General features: G+C 40.0%; 1 protein-coding gene across 1 annotated transcript in view; it reads right to left on the reverse strand.

The window, feature by feature from the left end:
- Positions 1 to 1,396: 1,396 nt before the first annotated feature.
- LOC149473651 (tyrosine-protein phosphatase non-receptor type 9-like) overlaps positions 1,397 to 24,791 on the reverse strand; it is a 101,986-nt gene continuing 78,591 nt past the window's right edge. The window contains exons 8-13 of the mRNA XM_089676246.1: positions 23,868 to 23,958; positions 20,855 to 20,924; positions 19,416 to 19,494; positions 16,268 to 16,418; positions 13,025 to 13,232; positions 1,397 to 5,468 (exon numbers count right to left, since the gene is read on the reverse strand). Coding sequence (XP_089532372.1) covers positions 5,245 to 5,468; positions 13,025 to 13,232; positions 16,268 to 16,418; positions 19,416 to 19,494; positions 20,855 to 20,924; positions 23,868 to 23,958 — 823 coding nt within the window. The 3' untranslated portion in view covers positions 1,397 to 5,244. The remainder of the gene's footprint in view (positions 5,469 to 13,024; positions 13,233 to 16,267; positions 16,419 to 19,415; positions 19,495 to 20,854; positions 20,925 to 23,867; positions 23,959 to 24,791) is intronic.

The following is a 24,791-nucleotide window of genomic DNA, read 5'->3' on the forward strand; positions in this document are numbered from 1 at the left end:
CCGTCCATTCAGAGTGCTGCGCCGCAAATGTGGCTTGGCCACATCATTGCATCTTAGCCATTTAAATGGGCGGAGCCTGCGAACCTGGAAGGAAGACTAGATGAAGATGGAAGCCCTGTCAGCAGTGACAATGCACCGCTGGAGGACTTTGTTTTTCAGGCAAGTCTTTCATAATGTGCTAGTATGCGATTAGGATTTACTACCACTTTAAGAAAATTTAAAGCGAAAAAGAAAATAATTTGAAAATAAATGGTTTTCCTTACCTTGTTTACAAAAAAAAAAAACCCATGATAGTACAAAAAACCCTGAAATGACCCTTTATTTGAAACACACCCCAAGGTGATCCTAATATTTTCCTACAATTTGTTTTAGATAATAACTACATAATGGTATTTAGGGAGTTACCCATGGACATTGTTATAGATGTGGTGAATAGGTTAATTTACAGTGGGAGGATGTAGATGAGTAGATCAATGTGCAAACTAAGGAGGGGTGAAGGGTAAACGTACAGGTAACATACAGAGACAGGCTAGAGATCAGATGTGTAGAGGGGCAGCGGCAGTGGTCATCACTTCTGCCTTGCAGTACTGGGGTTGTCAGTTTGAATCCCAAGCACAGCACTACCTGCCTGGGGTTTTTGCATGTTGTCCCTGTGCCTGTGTGGGTTTCCTCCAGGTACATCTGTTTCCTCCCACACATTTCAAAAGACATGATGGTAGGTTACTTGGCTACTGAATAAACTGGCCCTAGTATGTATGAATGTGAGTAAGGCACTCTAGATTGCAAGCTCCTTAAGGGCAGGGGCTGATGTGGATGTAAAACATATATGTAAAGTGCTGCATAAATTGGCAGCTCCATATCCCTCCCTGAAAACAAAAGAACAGATGGATCAGCAGCAGCTGCTGCAGAGCCAGTCATTTGTTTACCCTTCATAACTTACTATATTTCCTCACCTTTCTTAAGAGGAATTGGTTCTCCCAGCGATCACACAGGGTGCCAAGCTGATATAAATGGCTTGGTACACGGTGTGTCATCAAATAATAGCTTGGTTCACAGCATTTAGTAGGTGCAATGGCCATCCAACAGGGGTTTATCCAGTAGTATTTATAAGCAGCAACAGGGAAATAATCTGCAGCATGTATAAAACTCATTGCAACGTGCATGAAAACTGATGTAGGTTCATGTCTCTGTTGGAAAACCATGCAGATTTCACTTGCAGTGTGTGTGAACAGTAAGGCCTCCTTCACAACCAGACAGTACATAACATTGTTTCAAAAGTTGTCACAAACAAAATTGAACCATTCCTTTTGGGCACAACAGATAACCAAGAGCATAATGGGAAAAACAAGGGTAATGAATTGTATTCCCTGTGTTACAATAATAACCACAAAGTACATAAACATAGAGTTACCTTTTAATAGCTTACTCTCTTGCTTTACTGAAATATGTATAAAAAAGGTAAATTTTTGCCTCAACACTTCTTGGCAGCCAGAATGAAAGATGCAAATGTGCCCCTTGGGTAATTAATTGCTTGGATTGACACAGTTTAGAAACAGACAAAGGCATTAAAATAATAAAGGCTAAAGAAATATTTAATCTGGAATACAGAAGTCCAACCTATACGCTTTCTATTGAATTGCCAGTTTTGTACCAACAGGTCCTACAATCTTAAATATGGCAAGGAAATAAATGCATTTTATTTTTGCAATCCCAGAGCTTATATAAACATTTACATTGATTAAGCATGTTTATAAATACAGTAGCTGGATCCATTTAGTATTATACTGCCACTGTCATGTAGTCGTACCAAAAAAGGAAAAAATATAATACTTTAAGTACACAACATTAAATAAATTGGAAAAAAATACAGTATTGATATAAAACAAAAATAAAACCGTTAAGATTTTTCTGTACTCAAGTACATGGAAGGGATGAAGGGAAAGAACAGGTCACTCCTTCCCCTCAAAGAAATGGAAAATAGAGGCCCCTGAGAATATAAATGCAAGCATTTGTATTTTAATTTGGATAAATTATGATTTTTTGTGCTACACAAACATTAAAAAGGCACATCAATGCAGGCAGTGTTATATTGTATGCAAAACCATACACTACACATAGTGTCAGATCAAGGAGGAAAAAGAAAAAAAAAAAAAGAAGAAGGACAGTTCCTCAGTGCCACATCCTCACAAGAATCCTTTTTTCCTTTCCTGTCAACAAAGTTGAGAAACTAAATGTGGGTGACTTCAATTACATATAGGCTTTTCCTATCTGTACAGGAAATCTAGAAAACCCCTTCATCCTGGGAGTCAAACAATAGCATTTCACATTTTTCCAATCATCCGAGACATACGTTGACAAGCTGGATCACTCAAACTGGTAGATAGAAGAGCTCTGTATTGACCCACAGGATAAAGAAGTGTCAGCATTTGTAAAGAAAATGGAAGCATACATAACATGGGCAGTGACTATTTTTAGTGTTTAGATAGGGAGGAGGTTTAGAACCAGTCAGGTTTTTACACATCTATCCAGGGTTAGAGAGATTTCCCCTTGCTTTCCATTCCAGTGACATTGCTTTCACCACACTGAACGTGAAGGAAAATTTTCAACAGGAAAACAGACAAATTAAAATCTTACAGGAGTTCTTTAAGTCTGCTGCTGTTCAGAATTTCTCTCACTTCCTGTCTGATGAAACATGTCACCAGGAAGAAAATTGCTCTAACAAAGCCCTGGATAGCAGTAAAAAAAAAAAAAAATTAATAGGGGGTTTAACCATTCCTAGTCATACACTTTAAAGTAAAGGATGATTACATCATCTGCCAGTATCTGGCTACTATACTGAAAATGGTCTGATGCCTATTTTTACACTGTATAAGAGCAGTGTAAACGGCAATCTTTGACAAAGCATAGCAAGCTTTCAGCAAACTTTGTTGAAGCTTTTAATGTATAATTCAGCTGCAGTTTGTAAATGTTGAACACCAATCCCAATAGGTGGGTTGATTGCCAGTTTAAACAAGCTGCTAGTGGGCTTTTATCAAACTTCAAGAAATATTGAAACCTGCTAGCAGCTTGTTTACTGTGGCAATCAGCAGTTTTACAAAGAAGGTTCTCCTCTACACTTTCAAGCCTCTCGCAATGGAGGGATGCACTTGATTTAAATTTGTAAAGGGAAGAATTGAGATATAAACATAGGGGCTGCCCTAAGAAATTTCAAAAGACATGGTTGTCCTTTGCGGAGTTGACACATACCTCATTGTCCTCAGATTTAGTTTAAGGATGATGTGTGACTGTAAACCAATTATTATTGGCAGAGCAAATTTTATGATTGTACTTCTAGAACCAGGCAACTGTACTAGGGTTGGTTCTTTGGTGAGGGGTTTTGGGGGCACGGTCGCTTAATTGTAGATACATTGTAATGTCTTGTAACACTTTGGAATGCAGAACATACCCATTGTGATATTTTTATTAAATTCAATTTCTGCTTTTTATTTTTCTATGCTTTCATTGTGTATGTTGTTTTTTTTTTGTTTGGACACGGAAAACTTTTCAATAAAAACTATCTGATTAAAAAAAAAAAAGTGTCGATCAGCACTCCCATAAGGATTGGTGTTCAACATTCGCTAGGAGCTGAATGATACTTTAAAAGCATTGAAGCTTGCTGAAAGCCCTGTCAAAGCTTGCTGTTCACACACTGGGGGTGGACAAAAATACGGAAACACTGCATGATTTGCAGGTGATGACATGTTTCACGTTGACGTGACATAACATTCTTTGCTTCCACTGTGTGATGAGACACCTAGCTAACAGGTGGGAAGCCTTACTTTCATCATTCACCGCGTGTACTGCAGATTGAACTCTACAGTCGTTTTTGCAGCAGTTGGTTTCTTATTATTCGGAACACAATCATACGCAATGTCCTTTTGTCTCTTTCAGTCAGCTGACCAAGTTGACCGCGCTTTTGCTGATCAGATTAAGTTTTCCCGGAAACTGTATATGCCGTCATAACCTTTGATACTGTACCTCTCCACACAGCAGATAAACTGGCAAGTTTAGTCACAGAGGCATCAGCTAAGAGAAACCAACAATTTACCCTCTTTGAAGCTCAGTAAGCGCTGACATGACTCTGTATTACTATGAGCGCACACAGTGTATGATGAAAGTGTGGTTTCCCACTTGTTAGCTAGGTGCAAAAGAATGCTACATCAATACATGCTAAATTTTTTTGTCTAACCACTGTAGCTCTTATACCAAGCTGAAGCCCATATAAAAAAGGCCCAAGAAGGCATGCCTATTTCATCAGATAAGAAAATCTTCCAAAATTCTTTTACCGCAGGCTTTGCAAAAGGAAATTAGTGAGCAGCCTGTGGGACCTCTACAGCTGAGAAAAGCTCAATATTGTCAAAATGGCTGGCGGTTGGAGATTTCTTAAGCTGCGTATTTAATGGTTACACTTGTGGATGACACATAAGACACAGCGCAAGAATCACAAGACATCTGTGCCATCCCGCTCAGTGGTTATCTGAACCTGTCCTCTGTTAGAGAAAAATTCTTGATTGGATGTGCCTTAAGGAAGATAGGGGGAAGGGGGGGGTACATTCACACGGAAACAAATCAAACAAACACAGCTTAAGGCCTTTTTTTCTTCTTAACCCTTTCACTGCTGAAAGAATTAAAGTAAAATTAGTATGAATTTGCATAACACTTCATGATTCCGCTTGAACAGAATTTTCACTAGTCCTCCTGGTTGTGGTGGAACTTGTAACGTGTTTAACAGCTGTACAGAAATTTACAACAGTGCCAAAGTGAGCAGGTATGTGGACCTCTACTTGGTGTCATTGATTGAATGTTAGACTTTGAAGCCATCTCTAGAGAACACATTAGAATTGACATAAAATTCATAAAAAGGACTAAACAAATCTACAAGTTACTACACACTTTACAAAGGGATCTGTGACACATTCTATATACTCAATTCTTCCTGCGCACAACAGCAAAGAAAAAAAGTACACTTAAAGTTCAAGTCTAGGAAACGGTGTGCAAGTTATTCCATTGCATTCATGCTACAATAAATTATGACACTTTCCAGTGCATTAATAGCTCATACAAAGCAGTGTACTGAAGGGGCCTGCACTTCACTGCATGGCAGCATGGGGGCAGAGCCATCCAGCACTGCCAACATTTACTGGACCAGCTTATGGCCTTGGATGCACCCACATAACATTTCTTAGTACCGTGGAGAAGGAATAATCATTCGCTATCCGTCTCAAATTCAGTGTCGGACCATTCCACAGGGGCAAGGAGACCTTTCCTTTGTGCGTATTCGATAATCGCCATGTAACAAAAATAATATTGATCCCATGTTTGAATACTGAAAGCACGCTGAGTTCTCATTCTCTTCACTGTCTGTAATACATCCACTGTTCCAATGTTCTCCAGTCTGGACAGGCATATATCCAAAGTACAAAAGGTACCTAGTGATAGAAAAAAGGAGATGTTAAATTTAGACCTGTGCACAGCAAAAGCTGCCATGTAAAAGTAGGAAAAGAGGTGTCATCATATCCAATGCACGGATATGTACACAAATGTATGGACCAATTATAGAAAGCGTCTGAATTAACAACGGCATTTGATGGCTGCATGACAGTGAAATGAAGGATTGTAGGTTATTTGCAGTAAAATCCATTGAGGAACACAACTTGATAATAAGCAGCCTAGGATAATAGCCTGCGTGCAAGTGGACACTAGGCACCTAGAAAAACTAAAGTCTAGCACCCTGGAGAATATAAACCCCTTTCACCTCACACCAACTTAGTTCTAGCAAGCAGTCAAAAGACAGATCAGTAGCATACAACTGAATAGCATACAATAGCACAACTAGCATGGGGACACAGTCACCAAGCTCAAGATTTGTACCTACATCCCTAAATTGACACAAAGTTTAACTGCTTGCCCACCGCCCTATAGTAATAGAAATAGAACATTAAAAAAAATTAAAAAAAAATAATGCAGTGTGCACACCCTCTTATAACTGGGGATGTAGCTGTGTTCTGATTAACCCCAAATAAAGTTCAGCTGTTCTCGTAGGTCTTTCCTGACATTTTCTTGGTTGCATCCTACAGCAAAAGCCATGGTCTGCAGAGAGCTTCCAAAGCATCAGAAGGATCTCATTGTTAAAAGGCATCAGTCAGGAGAAGAGTACAAAAATAATTTTCAAGGCATTAGGTATACCATGGAACACAGTCATCATCGAGTGGAGAAAATATGGCGCAACAGGGACATTACCAAGAACTGGACGTCCCTCCAAAATTGATGAAAAGATGAAAAGAAAAACTGGTCTGGGAGGCTGCCAAGAGGCCTACACCAACATTAAAGGAGCTGCAGGAACATCTGGCAAGTACTGGCTGTGTGGTACATGTGACAACAATCTCCAGTATTCTTCATATGTCTGGGCTATGGGGTAAAGTGGCAAGATGGAAGCCTTTTACGCAGATAAACATCCTAGCCTGGCTACATTTTGCAAAAACACATCTGAAGTCTCCCTAAAGCATGTGGGAAAATGTGTTATGGTCTGATGAAACCAAGGTTGAACTTTGTGGCCATAATTCCAAAAGATATGTCTGGCGCAAAAATAACACTGCACATCATCAAAGGAACACTATACCCACAGTGAAGCATGGTGGTGGCAGCATGCTTTGGGGCTGTTTATCTTCAGCTGGAACTGGGACCTTAGTCAAGGTAGTGAGCAGGGGTGTGGAAATTTTTGAAAAATCTACTTGTCCCTCATGCCAATCTACTTGTTCTAAAATAAAAAATAAATAAATACATTTTAACCAAAACCGGGTTTAAATCGGAGGTGCTTTATGGAATGTCTGGGGCTTTTAAAAACGAAAGGGGCTTTATGGCGACGTAAACATTTAATATTTTTAACATTGTGCTGTTTATCTCCTCCTCCCCTCCCTACCTTTCTCCAGCACTGCACTCGGGGACTAGAAGGGAGGAGAGAGACCTTGCAGTGTAATGAGCACCGATTGGCTGCTCATCAGGAATGGGGAATGTCAGGCTTATCCTTTATCCCTTTTGCTGCCAGAGCCATTTTTGCGATTTTTGCACACGTTTAAAAAAATAATTTAAGGTCTGCAGATTACATGAAACTCCAAAACATGATATATTTTCTGAAATCAGAGACCCTAGAGAATAAAATAGCGGTAGTTTCAATTTTTTATGTCACGCGATATCACAAATTTCAGTAAAAAATACACTTAATTTTAGGGCACAAAAAGCAATAAACTATCCAGTTTATTTGTAAAATATAAAAGACGAGGTTGCATCCAGTAAATAGATATTCAACATGTCAAATGTGTGCGCGTTCATGAAATGGCAACAAACTTTAGTACCCTATATTTTCTAAAGGTGACACTTTTAAAGCCTCTTACAGGTCATTAGCATTAAGGAGGTGGTCTGGTGCTAGAATTACTGCTCTCATTCTGGCGTATGCGGCGATATTTAACATGTGTATTGCAATCAAGGGGCGTCCCAGCGCATTCTTTTACGTTTGTGCATGCATATGTGGGGGGCCTTGAAAAATTGGGGGTGGTTTATATGCTTGGGTGTAACTTAAATTTTTTTAAAATAAGAAAAAAAAACATTTTTCATTTAACTTTTTTTTTTTTAATCACAGAGGACAAAGTCCCCTATGGGATGGTTTTTTGGCGCCAGGTTCTCTTTTTTGAGACATCCAGGGTCTGAAAGAGCATGGATGTCTCCTCTGTGCTCCTCGTACTGCACTACATTACATCTGTCAACGGGGACCCGGACGTGATGTCACATCACTTCCGGGTCAGGACAAGCAGGGGAGGGGAGCGGACGTGTCCATTCTCCCCCCCTCCTCTATACCGCATCCCGACATACCACCGGCACCCACTGACTGGTCCCAAGCCCGCAGATGGGAAAGCAGAGCCCAGGACATATAGCGGGTATGGGGGCAGTGGCTGGCACTCTGGGCTGCGTGGAAGCAATCAGGGGGCAGCGCTGTTCCCGAATGCTTCCACCTGACTGGTGAGCCGCGCAGCAGGGCTAAAGGCAAAAAAACCCTACCTGCCTGGCACCCGAAACTACATGTCCTGGGCGTCGGGCGATATGAATTGCACATCCCTGTAGAGGGAATTATGAACAGTTCCAAATACCAGTCAATATTGACACTAAACCTTCAGGCTTCTGCTAGAAAGCTGAACATGAAGAGGAACTTCATCTTTCAGCATGACAACGACCCAAAGCATACATCCAAATCAACAAAGGAATGGCTTCACCAGAAGAAGATTCAAGTTTTGGAATGGCACAGCCAGAGTCCAGACCAGAATCCAATCGAAAATCTGTGGAGTGATCTGAAGAGGGCTGTGCACAGGAGATGCCCTCGCAATCTGACAGATTTGGAGTGTTTTTGAAAGGCAGAGTTGGCAAATATTACCAAGTCAAGATGTGCCATGCTGATAGACTCATACCCAAAAAGACTGAGTGCTGGAATCACATCAAAAGGGGCTTCAACAAAATATTAGTTCAAGGGTGTGCACACTTATGCAACCATATTATTTTAGTTTTTTATTTTTACTTCCCTCCACCTAAAAGATTTCAGTTTGTTGTTCAACCGAGTTGTACAGTTTATAGGTCACATTGAAAGGTGAAAAAAGTTCTGAAATTACTTATCTTTGTCTCATTTTTTTTACATCACAGAAATCTGACATTTTAACAGGGCTGTGTAGACTTTTTATATCCAATGTATAGTGGCGGAAAAGAAGCACTGTGGGGGACAACTCTGCCCCTAAGAGAGATCTCAAGGACTTGTGTTATTTATTTTTACACAATTAAGCCATTCATTTTTACATTTTTTTTTTCTATTATTAACTAGTTGCCGACCGCAGATAGCCGAATGACGGCTGCACTGCGGCCGGGCAGTTCTGAGTGGACGTCATATGACGTCCCCCCAGAACGCGCTCTCCTGCGCGCCCCAGGGGGCGCGCACCCGGCGATCTCCGTGATCGCTGTGTCCTACGGACACAGCTGATCACGTGATGTGGTAAAAGGCTGATCACAGCGGCCTTTTACCACGTGATCAGCGGTGTCCAATGACACGCTGATCAGAGGGAAATGCAAGTGCCGGTTCTCGGCTGCACTTTCCTCACACTGTCAGATCGTGAGGAAAGTACTGCCGAGAACCGGCAGTTGTCAGAGCGGGGATCGGCACCGATCATCAGGGCACTGATGATCAGTGCCCTGATGATCGGTGCCCAGCAGTGCCACCCGCAAGTTCCGCCCACCTGTGCCCAGCAGTGCGCCCACTAGCTCCGCCCACCTGTGCCCAGCAGATCACCCACCTGTGCCCAGCAGTGCACCCACCTGTGCCACTCTGCAGTGTCACACACCTGTGCCCAGAAGCGCCACCTACCTGTGCCCAGCAGTGCCACCCACCTGTGCCCACCAGTGCCACCCACCTGTGCCCACCCACCAGTGCTGCCCACCAGTGCCACCCACCAGTGCTGCCCAGCAGTGCTGCCAGTCAGTGCCACCAGTCAGTGCTCAGGGGTTGTGCCAGTCAGTGCCGCCAGTCAGTGCCCAGCAGTGATGCCAGTCAGTGCCGTCTATCAGTACCCATCATCAGTGTCACCTATCAGTGCCGCTTATCAGTGCTGCATATTAGTGCCGCCTATCCGTGACACCTCATTAGTGCTGTCTATCAGTGCCGCCTATCCGTGCCACCTCATTAGTACTGCCTATCAGTGCCCTTTAGTGCTGCCTATCAGTGCCCATCAGTGCCGCCTATCAGTGCCCATCAGTGCTGCCTCATCAACGTACATCAGTGGAGAAAAAATACCTGTTTGAAAATTTTTATAATAGAAACAAAGAAACTTTTTTTTTTTTTCAAATTTTTTGCACTTTTTTTATTTATAGCGCAAAAAGTAAAGCGCCCAGAAAGCTCTATTTGTGAGAAAAAAATGATCAAAATTTCATATGGGTACAATGTTGCATGACCGCGCAATTGTCAATCAAAGTGCGGCAGCGCTGAAAGCTGAAAATTGGCCTGGTAAATAAGGGGGTATAAGTGCCTGGTAGGCAAGTGGTTAACCATTAGCCGCCTGGCCAATGGCCGTTTGGCGGCTTCAGAAGTGTCTCTCCATTCCGGGTGCACGCCATTTGGCGTGCTCCCGCACATGCGCCGTTTGCGCTAATGCAGAGCGGCGCAGCAGTGCGATCTGTCACCAGCCGTGCACCTCGGACACAGCCGATGACAGATCCGAGTACCGGCTCCCGTTGCTGGTACCATGTGACCTGCTGTGACCAATCACAGCAGGTCACATGACAGTTGTATACAATGGATGGCTTCATTCATGATGCCATCCATTGTATACTAGTGCCTAGCTGTGAATGGTCACAGCTAAGCACATGCACATGTCATGTGATTAGCTGTGACCAAATCACAGCTAAGCACAAAAAAAAAAAAAAAAAAAAAAGCTGAATGAATCGATTTCATTCAGGTAAATGCTTGCTTATAGCAAAGTAATTCTTTGCTATAAGCAAATTGTGTATAAAAAAAAAAAAAAAAAAAATACTGATCACTTCCCCAAAGTAGTACAATGTTACTATGGTAACATTGTACTACTTTGGTCATAGTAAAATATGAAAAAAAAATCTTAAAAAAAAATAAAAAAAATGTAATAAAAAATTAAATATAATAAAAAAAATAAAAAAAATATATATATATTTTTTTTCATACTGTCATTAGTCAGTGTCCCTGTTCACCGCCATGTCAGTTATATGATGACGCTGTACTGCACTGGTGACAGTATGTAAAAAAAAAAAATAGTGAAAATAATTTTTTTCATTTTTTCATTTTCCGAAAAATTATGACAAAAAAATACAACTTCAAAAAACTCACCATGCCTCTTATGAAGTACGTCGGACTGTCTACTCTGCAAAAAGGGGTCATTTGGGGGATATCTGTACTATTCTGACATTCTTGGACCTCAAGAAATTAGATTGGCTGTCAGTACGTCAGGATTGATCAATATTCAGATCTATACCATAGTTGGTGAACTCTATAACTTTCCTAAAAACTAAAAAATACATCCTAATTTGGGTTATTTTCACCAAAGACATGTAGCAGAATACATCTCGGCCTAAATTTATGAAGAACAATTATTTATTTGTAAACTTTTATAACAGAAACAAAGAAAAATGTGTTTTTTTTTCAAGATTTTTGGTCTTTTTTTGTTAATTTAGCAAAAAATAAAAACCCCAGCGGTGATTAAATACCACCAAAAGAAAGCTCTAGTTGTGTGAAGAAAATGATAAAATTTTAGTTTGGGTACAGTGTTGTATGACCGCGCAATTGTCATTCAAAGTGTGAGAGCGCTGAAACCTGAAAAATGGCCTGGGCAGGAAGGTGTAAAATTGCCCGGTATTGAAACGGTTAAGATGGGAGTTCAGCTTTAAATAGGAAAACCCAAACTGCTCAAGGAAAACGCTGCTGATCAAACAGGATTTTTCTGCCATTGCACTAATAGCTATGTTACAAGAGCCTTTTCTGTTTAGCAACATTATGGGTAATGTCTTAGTAGTCTGAACATTTACTGCTCCTAAATGCCAAAACTTGACATTGCTGATTAATGGAGTTCTGGTGCCTATAAGAACCCAATACTTCAATTTGCTCCAGCTGTTAAATCAGAAGTAAATGGAGCTTTACTTACCTTTTCTCCAATGGTTTCTGTCCCTTGCCTGCACCTTCTGTGTGCCAGTCTTTGGCTGCTTTTATTAGCCAGAAATGAATCATGTCACTCCTGTGCATGCACAGCAGCAAGTCGGCATCCTGGCACACTGGGATCCGGCAGGTGCTGTAAACTCAGCCTGCCTGCTAACAGTGAGTAACATCGGGATTTTAGTTTCGCTTTAATGTAGCTCATATGCAAAAGCAGTGGATACCACACCAAAGTATTCCAGCTGTAAAACTGTATTCCTTTTAGCAGTCTTCCATGGCCACTAAAGCTCCTCCCTCAAATGTGTTTCACTTATATACTTCTGACTCACTGTAGCATGTAGATCCAAATTTAAGAACATGTGGACTAAAGCAGTATTAAACCCAAAATTGTGATATATTTGCAGCTTACCAATCCTTAAATGTGGTGGCTGCATTCATTTTCTTTTAGGCTTTTTTTCTCTGTCTTCACCTGCTGATCTGGACAGTAACATACCTCATTTAGTGACCCCCACTCTGGATCAAGGAGCACAGGGGCACCTTCGGACAAAAGCACTGTCAATCTGGGAGGGGAATGTTAGCAGAATTAAATATGCTAACAAATGGAAACTAAACACCAGATAATACTTTATAAGCAGTTACAGCAGTTTTTTTCCCTTTTGGGAAAAGGGTTTTGCATGAATAAATAAAAGCTGATCATTGTAAGCATCCCTGTTAGTGATAAATGTTCTGTCTCATCGCTCTGACACATTCTGCTGGAGAGCTTGTTCTTTTGAAAAACAAGACTCTCTGGCTAGATCACCAGATGAAAATGGAAGAAAGCCTAAAAAAAAAAAAGCTAATGAATGCAGCCATTATCTAATAACTGGTAAGCTGAAAAAGAATAAAATGTTTGCTTTTGGGTTTAATGCCACGTAGGCACAGCTCTAATGCGGTCACAAACTAAAATATACATGTATGTAGAAGAAAGAAATGTTATTTTTCATAAAACATTTCCCTACGATCCCTATATATTCTAATCTACATACATTTCCATTAGATAAAACATGAACCTGTGTTCTCTTCTGCAAGAAATCATACCCTAATGCCCATTACCAGAGGATCAAATATTGCAAGCTTCTAAGACAACTCATGAGTCGCTCTAGCATACCTGGACAAGACAAAGCTGTCTTGAAAGCCTACTCCGACATTACTGGGAATAATTTCAGCTCTATATCCTCAGTCCAGCTCTCTGTACAACCAGCACTCCCCAAATAAGCCATAACAGCTGTAGAGAATATTTACCTGTTCTCCCAATGCCTGCACTGCAGTGAATCACTATTGGAGGTCCTGCAGGATGTCCTGTCCATTCAGATCCCATGGCTTGCACAGCCACTGCCTGGTGCTGCTTTACCTGGGCTCTAAAGTCCAACATGGCTGATGCAGATTTAGGCACACCAAAGTCAGGCCAGCTCATATACTGATAATGTGCAACACTCCGGCTTTCATCAGTCTGGAAAAACAGAACAAATGTAAACAGATGGAAGACTCCAGGTGTAAATGCATTAGTATTTAAAGTTTTATCCTTACACATTGCTAAATTATAGGCAACTATTTCTAGATGCTGAATGGATATTTACATAGGAACAGATCAATGGGTACTCATGTTGTGTTCTAAGTCATAGGCTCTGTGAATGTGTGGTCGTCTACTCTCCCCATGTAGGCTTGAATCAGACGTTAGGAAAAAAGCCAAATACAAGCCACTCAGGAATAGGGCAAGAGTAGCGCCCTGCCTGGCAGAAAACCAGGTATGTACGAGGCTTTAAAAAAAAAAAAAAAAAAAAAGGGAGAGGGAGAACCATAAAACTTAGGCTGTTTTAAATTATAACTAAGGGCATTAGTTTTGAAGAGAGTGGAGATGAATTAGAACCCCTGTCGGGTTTTTATTGCTGTGTCCCCATTAGGGAGATTCACCTTGTTTGTCCTGTTTACCAATATCACTGAAAGTGAAAGTAAAAGAAAATCTTAAATTTTGGGTTGTCCCTATAAAAGTAATAGAAGGGAAATCGTCTGGGGACACTGGTTCTGGCGACTTGGTCCCCAAGGGATTCCTTTAATTTGTAGGGATTCCCTCTCACTTCCTGTTTTGGCTATGGGACAGGAAGTGAAGGTGAATCTCCCCAATGGGACCCAGATGGCCAAAAAAATAAATCTGACAGGGGTTATAACTCTCCCTTAATCTAAAATGGAAAAAAAAAAGATTTGCCAATAGTTCCACTTTAAAGTATGGTTATTCTCTACCATGTTACTTAACAGATCTTTCCAATGTTTCTGAGAAAGGGCTTATCTTGCAGAAACTAGACCTGCTACCATGGTCACAGCAACAGTACTCCCTGCAGTCTACTGTTAAACCATATTCCGCTTCAGAAAGATCTGCTTGACCTGTGCTGAAGATAGCCCTCAGATGCATGCCGTGGTTGCAACACAATGTGTAGTGTCATATACATCAATCATAAATCAACTTTTTAATGCTATACCCACAGTATAGGAAAATCTTACAGGTCACTACCTATACTTTAGTACTTCTGTAATAGGCCTACATGTTTAGGATGGCACCATCACATAAAGTAACTTATCTGGAATTGTCAGAGAAAAACAAAGGCTGCCACAGCTGACTTCCCATTTTACAAATTCTAGTTTCCTGGCAGCCAGGCTGACTCTAGCATCATTTCTTTGAGTCACTAACCCAGAACAAGCATGCAGATCAGGACTAACATTTTCAACTTGAATACTTGTTCTGTATACTTGAACCTGTGACTCAAATTATATAAGCTAATGGGTCAGTATACCAGTTAGGCCATCAGCATTTTCAGATGGTCAGCAATGGCAGCCTCCTTATTTCTCACAGGAAAGCACACAAATCCACAACTGTATTGGGGAAAAGGGAAATCTTTGCATACATGCATACAGTTACATTCCAGTGAAACTAACAGACCAGAGATAAGACACAAATATCTGAGAGATTCATAGCAGTTGCCATAGTAAATACACAATTTTCACAATAGGAGTTTAGAGGAATAACAACACTAAAAATAGGATTTTTGTACTCAAAGTAAATTTGCTTTCTTGGAGTTTAATGGGATTCAGAGACATTTAGATGATACTGCTGCCTAATGGAAGATTTGGAAACTCAAGACACTTGACAGCAAGACCATAAATACAGACGGGTGGGACCATTTGGGACACAGGCAAGCACCTTGGAACCTTGGTGAGCATACAAGGTGCGGAATAGAAGTCACAAACTGAAAGAGCTGGGGACCCACAACAAAGTGAAAAAATTGCTGACGTGCTGGAAAAATAAGGACATGCAAGTATGTGTCCTTGATCTCCTAGATCGTAAGCTCCAAGGAGAAGGGCCCTCCTATCCCTCTTGTATTGAACTGTATTGTTGCTGTATTGTCTCCCGTTATATTGTAAAGCACTGAGCAAACTGTTGGCGCTATATAAATCCTGTATAATAATAATCTCTACAAAGGCTAGAAAGTTTCCCCGATGAAGGGTGGCTGTGACACACCTGGTGGATTCTATGTGGAATTTGTGGGCCTGAATGAAGGCATTTAGAGCCTTGAGATCCAGGATAGGGCAAATGCCTCCTTCTTGGTTGGTGAACTGTGAAAAAGGTTTAACAACATATCAAATACCTTTCAGTCACATAGCACAGTTAGGACATGACATGGGGAGGCGGCTGAGCAGAAATGTAATTTGTAACTTTTGGAAACATCTTCCCATACAAGGAGTCAGAGATGTAGTCTGCGCAGTTGTCCATAGAAATTCAGGGTGTCCCTTCATGCCAAAAAAAGACCTGTCTGTAGATTTGGGGAAGCTAGAGTCTTAAGGTTTACAGTTGAACAAGGCTTCTGGATTGGCTTTAAGATATGACATTTCCAGATCAAACAAAGGTGGCAGTGTCACACTACTTAATAAAATTAATACTCAAAACCAATGATGGGCTGCAAGAGGTTTGAGAGATATGAATAGTTTATCTCCAGGAGTTTCCCAGTCCTTATACAAAATGTCTGGAAGTGCCACAGCTCTGGACCTGGAAACCGCTCCACTGCTAACTAATCGTATAGAAAGGTGTGGAAACTGCCTGAAGATTTCATCCCAGCCAGACCCCACTATTGTTCAGTCTAACAGGACCCAGGTATGACATGAAAGTCATTTCTGAGGACACGGGAATTTGGATAGCTGCATAAAGAGATTAGGTTGATTTAAAAAAAAAAAAAAGTGAGAAAAAAATGGCCAAAGCTTCTCAGAGAAAAAAGACAGCCATCCCACTAGGACAGTAGTAAAAAACGAAAGCATGCTTGGAGTGGAAAGGAGGACACCAGGCTGGTCCCTGTTTGCTAATGTCTAAATTCAGGTGGTAGAATAATTGAAACGTCCCTGAACTCTGAATCCTTCCATAAACATGAAAGAAAACAAAGTTATTAATGAGCGGGAATGGAGATATCCTAATTTATGATCAGAAAAGACTGGTTCACATACTTGCTTATTATAAAGATCCAGGTGGGTTAGTTTGAAGTCTTGGAAAAGATCAATATGGATGTTTCTGATGATGAAGTGTCCAGTATCTTCACTTCTTCCAGCTTCAAGGGGCCAGTACTGTCCACATTTTATTCTGCCTCTTTCTATTACTCTATTGAGAGAATAGAAAAATAAAAAAATGAAAAAACTTAAATTAACATACTAGAACATTTTACCTGGCTCCCATTACTGTATGCATAACAGCTGTAAAGGCATACCATTAGAGATTTAACGGAATTCAAGTGAAGCTTTCATATAGTATATGGAAGAATAATAAATGTTATGCCTAAGCAGTACTCTGAAAAAATGTATGTTTTGTCTGGAATTCCTCCTTTAAAGTAGCAGTGTGCCTCATGGGATGAAAATGTGTCTAAGTATTTTTGTGCACGGTCTCACAACTGTGTATCTGTGCGAGTTCTAAGGCATGACTGCCCCTGACCGTTAGCATAAGGAAATCTGAAAGCAAGATTTGGCGATGTCACTACTGTGTTGCTCACTACTATTCTTGCTTGATACTCTGGAGGGGCAGGGCTTTGCTTCCTCATGTCACACAGAGCCACAATGCAGAACAAAGCATGGCAAGTCAGTAATGGGAAAAGACCAGCTAATTAGTTCCTCTAATTTCCACATAATATGCATTTTAACGCATGCAAAGCACCATGCCCAAGGCAGCTAACAAAGTGTCTTAAAAATATCTCAGAGCTGCATAAAACATTAATGACTACAACCATAATAATGCAAAAGATCACTGAGAATTAGTAATTCTCAGTAATTAGTACATTTTATTAGCCTATGGACTAATTTATCAGTACAGAGAATGAGTGCTTGAGCACATTAAACCGTCCTTACCATAGTAAGTCTGTACAGCCCTGGCCAAAAGATTTGAGAATTACACAAATATTAATTTTCACAAAGTCTGCTGCTTTAATGTTTTTAGATCTTTTTGTCAGATGTTACTATGGTATACTGAGGTATAATTACAAGCATTTCATAAGTGTCAAAGGCTTTTATATTTACATTAATTTTATGAAGAGAGTTAATATTTGCAGTGTTGACCCTTCTTTTTCAACACCTCTGTAATTCGTCCTGGCATGCTGTCAAGCAACATCTAGGCCACATCGTGACTGATGGCAGCTCTATCCTGCATAATCAATGCTTGCAGTTTGTCAGAATATGTGGGCGGTTTTTTGTTCACCCGCCTCTTGAGGATTGACCACAAATTCTCAATGGGAAGAAGTTCTGTGGAGTTTCCTGGCCATGGACCCAAAAATTTGATGTTTTGTTCCCCAAGCCACTTCGTTATCACTTTTGCCTTATAAGCAAGGCGCTCCATCATGCTGGAAAAGTCTTTGTCACCAAACTGTTCTTGGATGTTTTAGAGAAGTTGCTCTTGGAGGATGTTTTTATACCATTCTTTATTCATGACTGTGTTCTTAGGCAAAATTGTGAGTGAGCCCACTTCCTTGGCTGAGAAGCAACCCCACACATGAATGGTCTCAGGATGCTTTACTGTTGGCATGACACAGGACTGATGGTAGCACTCACCTTTTCTTCTCCGAACAAAGTTTGTTCCGAATGCTCCAAACAATGAGAAAGGGGATTCATCACAGAAAATGACTTTACCCCAGTGCTCAGCAGTCCAATCCCTGTACCTTTTGCAGAATAGTCTGTCCCTGATGTTTTTCCTAGAGAGAAGTGGCTTCTTTGCTGCCCTTCTTGACACCAGGCCATCCTCCAAAAGTCTTTGCCTCACTATGCATGCAGATGCACTTACACCTGCCTGCTGTCATTTCTGAGCAAGCTCTGCACTGGTTATACCCCAATCCCGCAGCTGAACCAGTTTTAGGAGACAGTCCTGACGCTTGCTAGACTTTCTTGGGTGCCCTGAAGCCTTCTTCACAATAACTGAATCTTGTTCTTGATGATCCAATAAATGGTTGATTTAGGTGCAATCTTAGTAGCAGCAATATCCTTAGCTGGGAATCCCTTTTTGTGCAAAGCAATGCTGACTGCAAGTTTCCTTGCAGGTAAATTAATTTCTGTCATTCTCAAAACTTTTGACCAGGGCTGTATTTTAGTTTTTCATGTGTTTTAAATTTCAAGGCAATAAATGCCTAACAGTAAACTTGGAGAAAACTCTTTGATCTGTCATAAGATATCTCATGTAATATGCCTGCATATAAAAAGCTGAAGCATAAGGTTTAAAAATAGAACATACAAGCACAAAATCTAGTATTTTACTCTGACACCTTATGTCCATGTATGACAGTGGGCAAAGTAAGGTCATCTTTATAGCAATACACCATATATGACAGTGAGCAGAGTAAGATCATTGTTATAGAACAGGCATGTCCAAAGTCCGGCCCGCGGGCCATTTACGGCCCGGGGGTCGGTTTAATACGGCCCTCCAAGAGCCCTCCCTGCTCTGTGTAATGTGGCCCTCCCTTCTATGGCAGACAGTCTTCTGCTTGAGAGCAGAGGGCAGTGCGCATGCCTGACTGCGGCGCGTTCTCCCTGGTCTGTGTAAATGCGGCTGTCGCACAGCCCTCCCTTCTGTGGCAGACAGTCTTCTGCTTGAGAGCAGTGCGCATGCGTGACTGCGCCGCACTGGGAGCAACAGAGGGCGGTGACGTCAGGGCCGGGCTTCCAGCGTGAAGTGTGTTTCTCTTCCTCTCCCGGCTGCCGAGGAGAGACTTCAGCTCCAGCTACCTTTTTCACCCTTCACATTAGTGCAGGTAAGTTTTTTTTAAATTTATTTTCAATACATTGTGAAAACTCAGCTGTCAGTTGATCTTAATGTTATGAATTGAAAAGTATGTAATTTGCAATTAACTTGGCATAAAATAATTTATTTGCATTTAATTGTAATGGTTCAAAGAATGTTCGGAAAAATGTTCGGCCCTCCACCATGTTCACTTCATCCAATCTGGCCCTCTTTGAAAAAAGTTTGGACACCCGTTATAGAACTACACAATGTTGATTAGTTCAGAATTCAGGACTCACACTGCTGGGGGTTAGGAGAAATGTATTGTAATGTAACCTCAACTAAACAGCTATTCACATTTTATTGATTATTGTATGTAATTATTCGGAAAATGTTGCAATTTACCTTGTTGTCATAACAATAATTAAAACTCTCTGTTCCCACACCATGCGCCAAAAATCATCAAATGTTTTAGGCAAAGGACCTAGTTAAAAAAAAAAAAAATATTAAATTAGCAAGTGTTGTCATTCCACTAAAGTGCAGTTTATGTCAAATGTTACTGTAAAAACCTAAAATCAAATAAGACTTCAGTTAAACCCCCGACCTATAAGTATTAACTGCAGGTAGCTTCTTGTATTCTTAGATTATCTTCAGAGTACCCTGAATTTTGCACAATACCATTTCTGATTCCTGTGCCAAATCCCACCATTGAAGGTAAAGATTAGTATCAGCCACATATACAGGGGTTAGACATAAAAAATGGAAATGCTACATGATTTGCAGGTGTGAAAGTGACAATTTGCATTGAAAGCAGAGCTGATGTTACATTCTGCTGTTGTGGAATGAGACACCTAGCTATCGGAGGGGGGGAGCTCACTTTTGTCATTCACTACATGCGCTGCTAGTAATACGTAGTCATGTCAGAGCTTACTGAGCTTCAAAGAGGGCAAATTGTTAGTTCCCACTTAGCTGGTGCCTCTGTGACTGAAGTTGGCAATGTATTTGCCGTATCACGAGGTACAGTATCACAGGTCATGACGGCGTATACAGTTTCCGGGACATAGTGCAGGATTGTGACCAGGAAAAAGAAAACGACTTCTGCAAAAAAGTGCCTGCAGAGTTCAATCTCAGTCCCTTTTGCCTCTTTCACTCAGTTGACCATATCGACCAAACTTATGCTTATCAGACGATATTTTCCTAGAAACTGTATATGCCGTCATGACCTATAATACTGTAACTTGCGACAAGGCAAATACATTTCTAACTTCAGTCACAGAGGCACCAGCTAAGCTGACACCAACAATTTGCCCTATTTGAAGCTCAGTAAGCTCTGACATGACTCTCTATTACTAGCAGCGCACGCAGTGAATAACAAAAGTAAGGCTTCCCACTTGTTAGCTAGGTGTCTCATCACACAGTGGAAGCAAAAGAATGTTATATCACTTCCCCTTTCAACGCAAAACATGTTGTCACTTTCACGCCTACAAATCATGTAGTGTTTCCATATTTATGTCCAACTCCTGTATGAAATGGTGCTGTATGAGTTGAGAGCGGTACATGAAGTGTTGACTATGCATGTCACTAAACACAAGGGTCAAAAGAAGTGATCTGTCTTATTTTTTAACTGTTCATCTTAAAAACCCTTTAATTCAGGTAGTAAATGACAAAAAACAAGTCTTTTATATTGAGGTATACCAGTAAGAAAGCAATCAGGTCTTAGACTTGTTATCGAACTCTGTTAAATGCAGCTAATTTCTTTCCATGCACAAAGCTTTCAGGCAACACACACACACAAACATACCACAATAGGCAAGCTGAAAGCATATGTAATTATTACATCTTACCTTGTGTTGCAATGTAGGCATTTCTTCTTTTATACCCGTCCATAAAACTGGCATTTACATAGTCAGTTGTCTGCAAAATCAAAGTGTTATAAACTTAATGGATGCATTACATTTAGTCATTAATAATTTTTGTGTCAAGATGGACAATAATTGCCAACAGTATAAATCCATTACAGCAGTTGGCCACGGAGTAGGTGGATTAGATTTATCACTACAGATTACAAACTTACTACAGGAACATAAGTGGTTTACTTGCAAAGCATGTGTTAGTAATTAAAAACCCAATTACGTGCAGGGGAATTTTTAAACCACCTCCCGTCCGGCCATTGTATATAAACGGCCGGATGGTGGCACTGCAGGGTCGGGTGGCCGTTTATAAATGGCCTTCCCGCACCCTGCTTGTGCGTGCTCCCTGGGAGCGCGCAGCACCGCAATCCGGTGCCTGCTGTGTCCTCCGGACACAGTGAAACACCGGTCGGACGGGACCTCTGTACGAGGTCCTGATCATGTGATCACATGCAAAGTAGTAAGCAAGATGTCACCTGTGACATCATTGCTTACTACATGTGAAATCTGTGAATGATCACAGAGGTCACATGGTACAAGGCTATTCACAACAGCCTTGTACCATGTGACAAGCTGTGACCAATCACAGCTCACTCAGTAGTTCTCAATGGCTGCAAGAATGCAGACAGAGAGAAAGAGAAATGATTCCTTTTAACATCCTATATGGGAGTAAAAGCAATCAGTGTAAAAAAAATCTTCCTCACCCCCCCCCCCCCTCCAAGTAGTACAATGTCACCATGGTGACACTGTACTGCTTGGGTGACAGTATGTACAAATAAATAAATATAAAAAAAATAAAATAAAAATGTAAAAAAAAAAATGTTTAAAAATGATCATTTTTGGTTATAGACTAATTTGGCTTATTTTTTTTTTTCTACTAAAAAGATAACGGAATAAATTTTGGCCAGGATTTATGATGGAATATTATTTATTTGCAAAATTTTATAAGAAAAACACTTTCAAAATTTTTGGACTTTTTCATTTACATCGCAAAAACAAAATAAAAATCCCAGTGGTGAATAAATACCACCAAAATAAAGTTTTATCTGTCTCAAAAAAATGGTAAAAAATGTATGTAGGTACAGTGCTGCATGACCGCGCAATTGTCATTCAAAGTGTGATAGCGCTGAAAGCTGAAAATTGCCTTGGACAGGAAGGGGGTAAAAGTGTCCGGACATGAAGTGGTTAAAAAAATCCTTTCGTGTTTGGTTGAGTGAAGCAAGACACAGCATCATCTTATTTACTAAACTCAGTGAACATTTACTTTTGCTAAAGGTTAGAAAAAAAAAACCAAAAAACAAAACTGTTGCTTAGTAAGAGGATGGGTTGGGTCAAGATAGAGATTAACACCATCTTCCCTTTTACGAGTTCATCTGGGCCATCACATGGATATCTGCAAAAAGGAGTGAAAAACTGCACTGCAACAGATCACTTATAGCAGGGGGCATGGTGGTGGGGGTTGTCTGGGGTCCAGAGCTCCAGACCCTGTAAACGTGTTAAAAAGAAAACTCCTGCAAACTTGTGAAAATCTTGCTAATTTGTGCCCTCATCAACCTAACTTGATCTTTTCCTAATGTTATACTACCAATTTACACAAACTACTTTTTTTTTCTCACTGCATGCTCGGGAACCTCCTAAAGTAAAGCACAAGTTCACCGAATGTTACATAAAAGTCACATTAATGGGATATCACACTGAGGATGATATTTTGGGGTAAATACATGGGGTGTGTGCAAATTACTAAAATCCGGTCGTTAAAGAAAGAAAAAAAAATACAATTGTAATTTTTTAATTTCTTACCATTTATTGCCATTAAAAACCAAGGAAATAAAAATATATGTATCTATATTTGCTACTGAACTAAAGCCCTTATTTTTACTGAAAAGAAAAAAAAATGTAAAAATATGTTGGGGGCATACTGTATTACAAAAATTAAAAGATGTGTGGAATTGAAAGATTGCCAAAGCAAATAAAAAAACAAAACAAAAAAAAATGCTACAATGGTTAAACATCACTTGCTTTGCTTTATTAAAACTGCTTATTTCAATAATATTTTAAATTTTTTCAAATGGATACTTGTGTTACAAAGAATGTAAGTACCCCTCTACTGGGGAAAAAAAAAAAAAAAAATGGTTCTAAATTGACTGGAGTCAGCTATATGATGATGTATACACATGGTCAGCATTTTATATACTGTAAAGCTGAAATTCAGCTGGAACCATTTTGCTTAAGTCAGCTAAATGGAAGAAAGTACATTTTTCTTATCAACTACTTTGGCTTCTGAAGTTTTTGTAATATTTATCGCCATCTTGTGGAAGACTTGCTTATTGAACTAAAAAGTACAATTCGTTTTGCTGAGGAAGCCAACATAGTGGTGTATGCTGCAAAGATTTTAAAGTTCAGGACAACTTTGTATTACCTTTCTTAATCTGAATGCCAATAGGAAGCCGTGCCTAGCTAAGGACCACCTGTACAATCTCAGCATTGTAAAAGGGCAGGAGTAAAAAGTCATATAGTGTTTAAGCTAGGTTTCTACTTTAACTTCTCTGTGCTGACTAAAGAAAATGAAAAATAAAATATAAAAAAAAAAAATACTGCACAGTAGGAAAAGAAATTTACACGTCCTGCAAAAAAGCATCTTGGATACTCCATATTTGTCATGTTGTGAGGAAGTGGCATTTTAATTTTCTGGTAGTTTCAGATAAAATGGCTGGCTGTAGAGTGAATGGAAAGGCATTTTAATATCATTAAATTGCAAAGTTATGTGGTGTATAGAATTTTCCTGAAAAGGGGGAATTGAAGTTTAAACATTCATATATTAGATTTAGCACAATAGACATCAATTTAAATTGGCAACATTACTAGGATTGCTGCTGACATTATAATCCTATATTCTGTAGGTTACAAAGAATATGACAACACAACACTATTACTAGTATGAGCTTACCTCGTCAGTTCCAATAAGACCTAACTTAACTCTTGACTGGTCCAGGCACAAGACATCACTATATCTATTCTTTGATTGATTGTAAGGCTTCCTGTGGAAAAAGAAGACATTAATGCTTTTATGCTACCATTTTAACCTAATCCGCTGATAATATTGCTATAGTACCTTGAGGTACTTTTTGGTAGTTGTAAACGTAAAAGTTTAGCTGTGTAAAAGCAAAATTCTGTGGAAAATTTTACCAAGTTAAAAAAGTACTTAAATCATTATCCAAGGAAGATGACACATTTCAAAACAGACTTTAGTACAGAAAATGTTATGGCTGATCTACGCTTAACCACCTCCAGACTGGGTCAATTCTGAAATTTCTCCCATACATGTAAAAATCTGCATCTTTTTGCTAGAAAATTACTTAAAATCCTCAAACGTTCTATCTACATATACACACACACATATACAGTTGTGTTCAAAATAATAGCAGTCAGACATCACTAACCTGATCAATCACTGTTTTTGGTAGAAATGATATTTCTACATGTCAAATAATTTACTAGCAGGTGGAGTAGAGTAATAGAAATCCAACAGACCCAACAGTCATGACATGCTTGCTGCTGATTCTGTGTAATTGAATCACTAATTGAAAGGGGCATGTTCAAAATAATAGCAGTGTGATGTTCTATTAGTGAGGTCATTCATTCTTTGAAAAACAGGTGGAAATTATTGCCCTTATTTAAAGGAAGGAAGGCAGCAAATGTTGTACATGCTGGTTACAGTGCATTTATCTCTGAAATTCTGAGTAAAATGGGTCATCCAGACATTGTTCAGATGAACAGCGTACCTTGATTAAAAAGTTGATTGGAGAGGGGAAAACATATAAAGAAGTGCAGAAAATGATAGGCTGCTCAGCTAAAATGATCGCAAATGCTT

The sequence above is a fragment of the Staurois parvus genome, unplaced genomic scaffold (assembly GCF_062004578.1).
Source record: "Staurois parvus isolate SC_StPar_1 unplaced genomic scaffold, SC_StPar_1.0 ptg000013l, whole genome shotgun sequence".
In the NCBI taxonomy this organism is placed as follows: Eukaryota; Metazoa; Chordata; class Amphibia; order Anura; family Ranidae; genus Staurois; species Staurois parvus.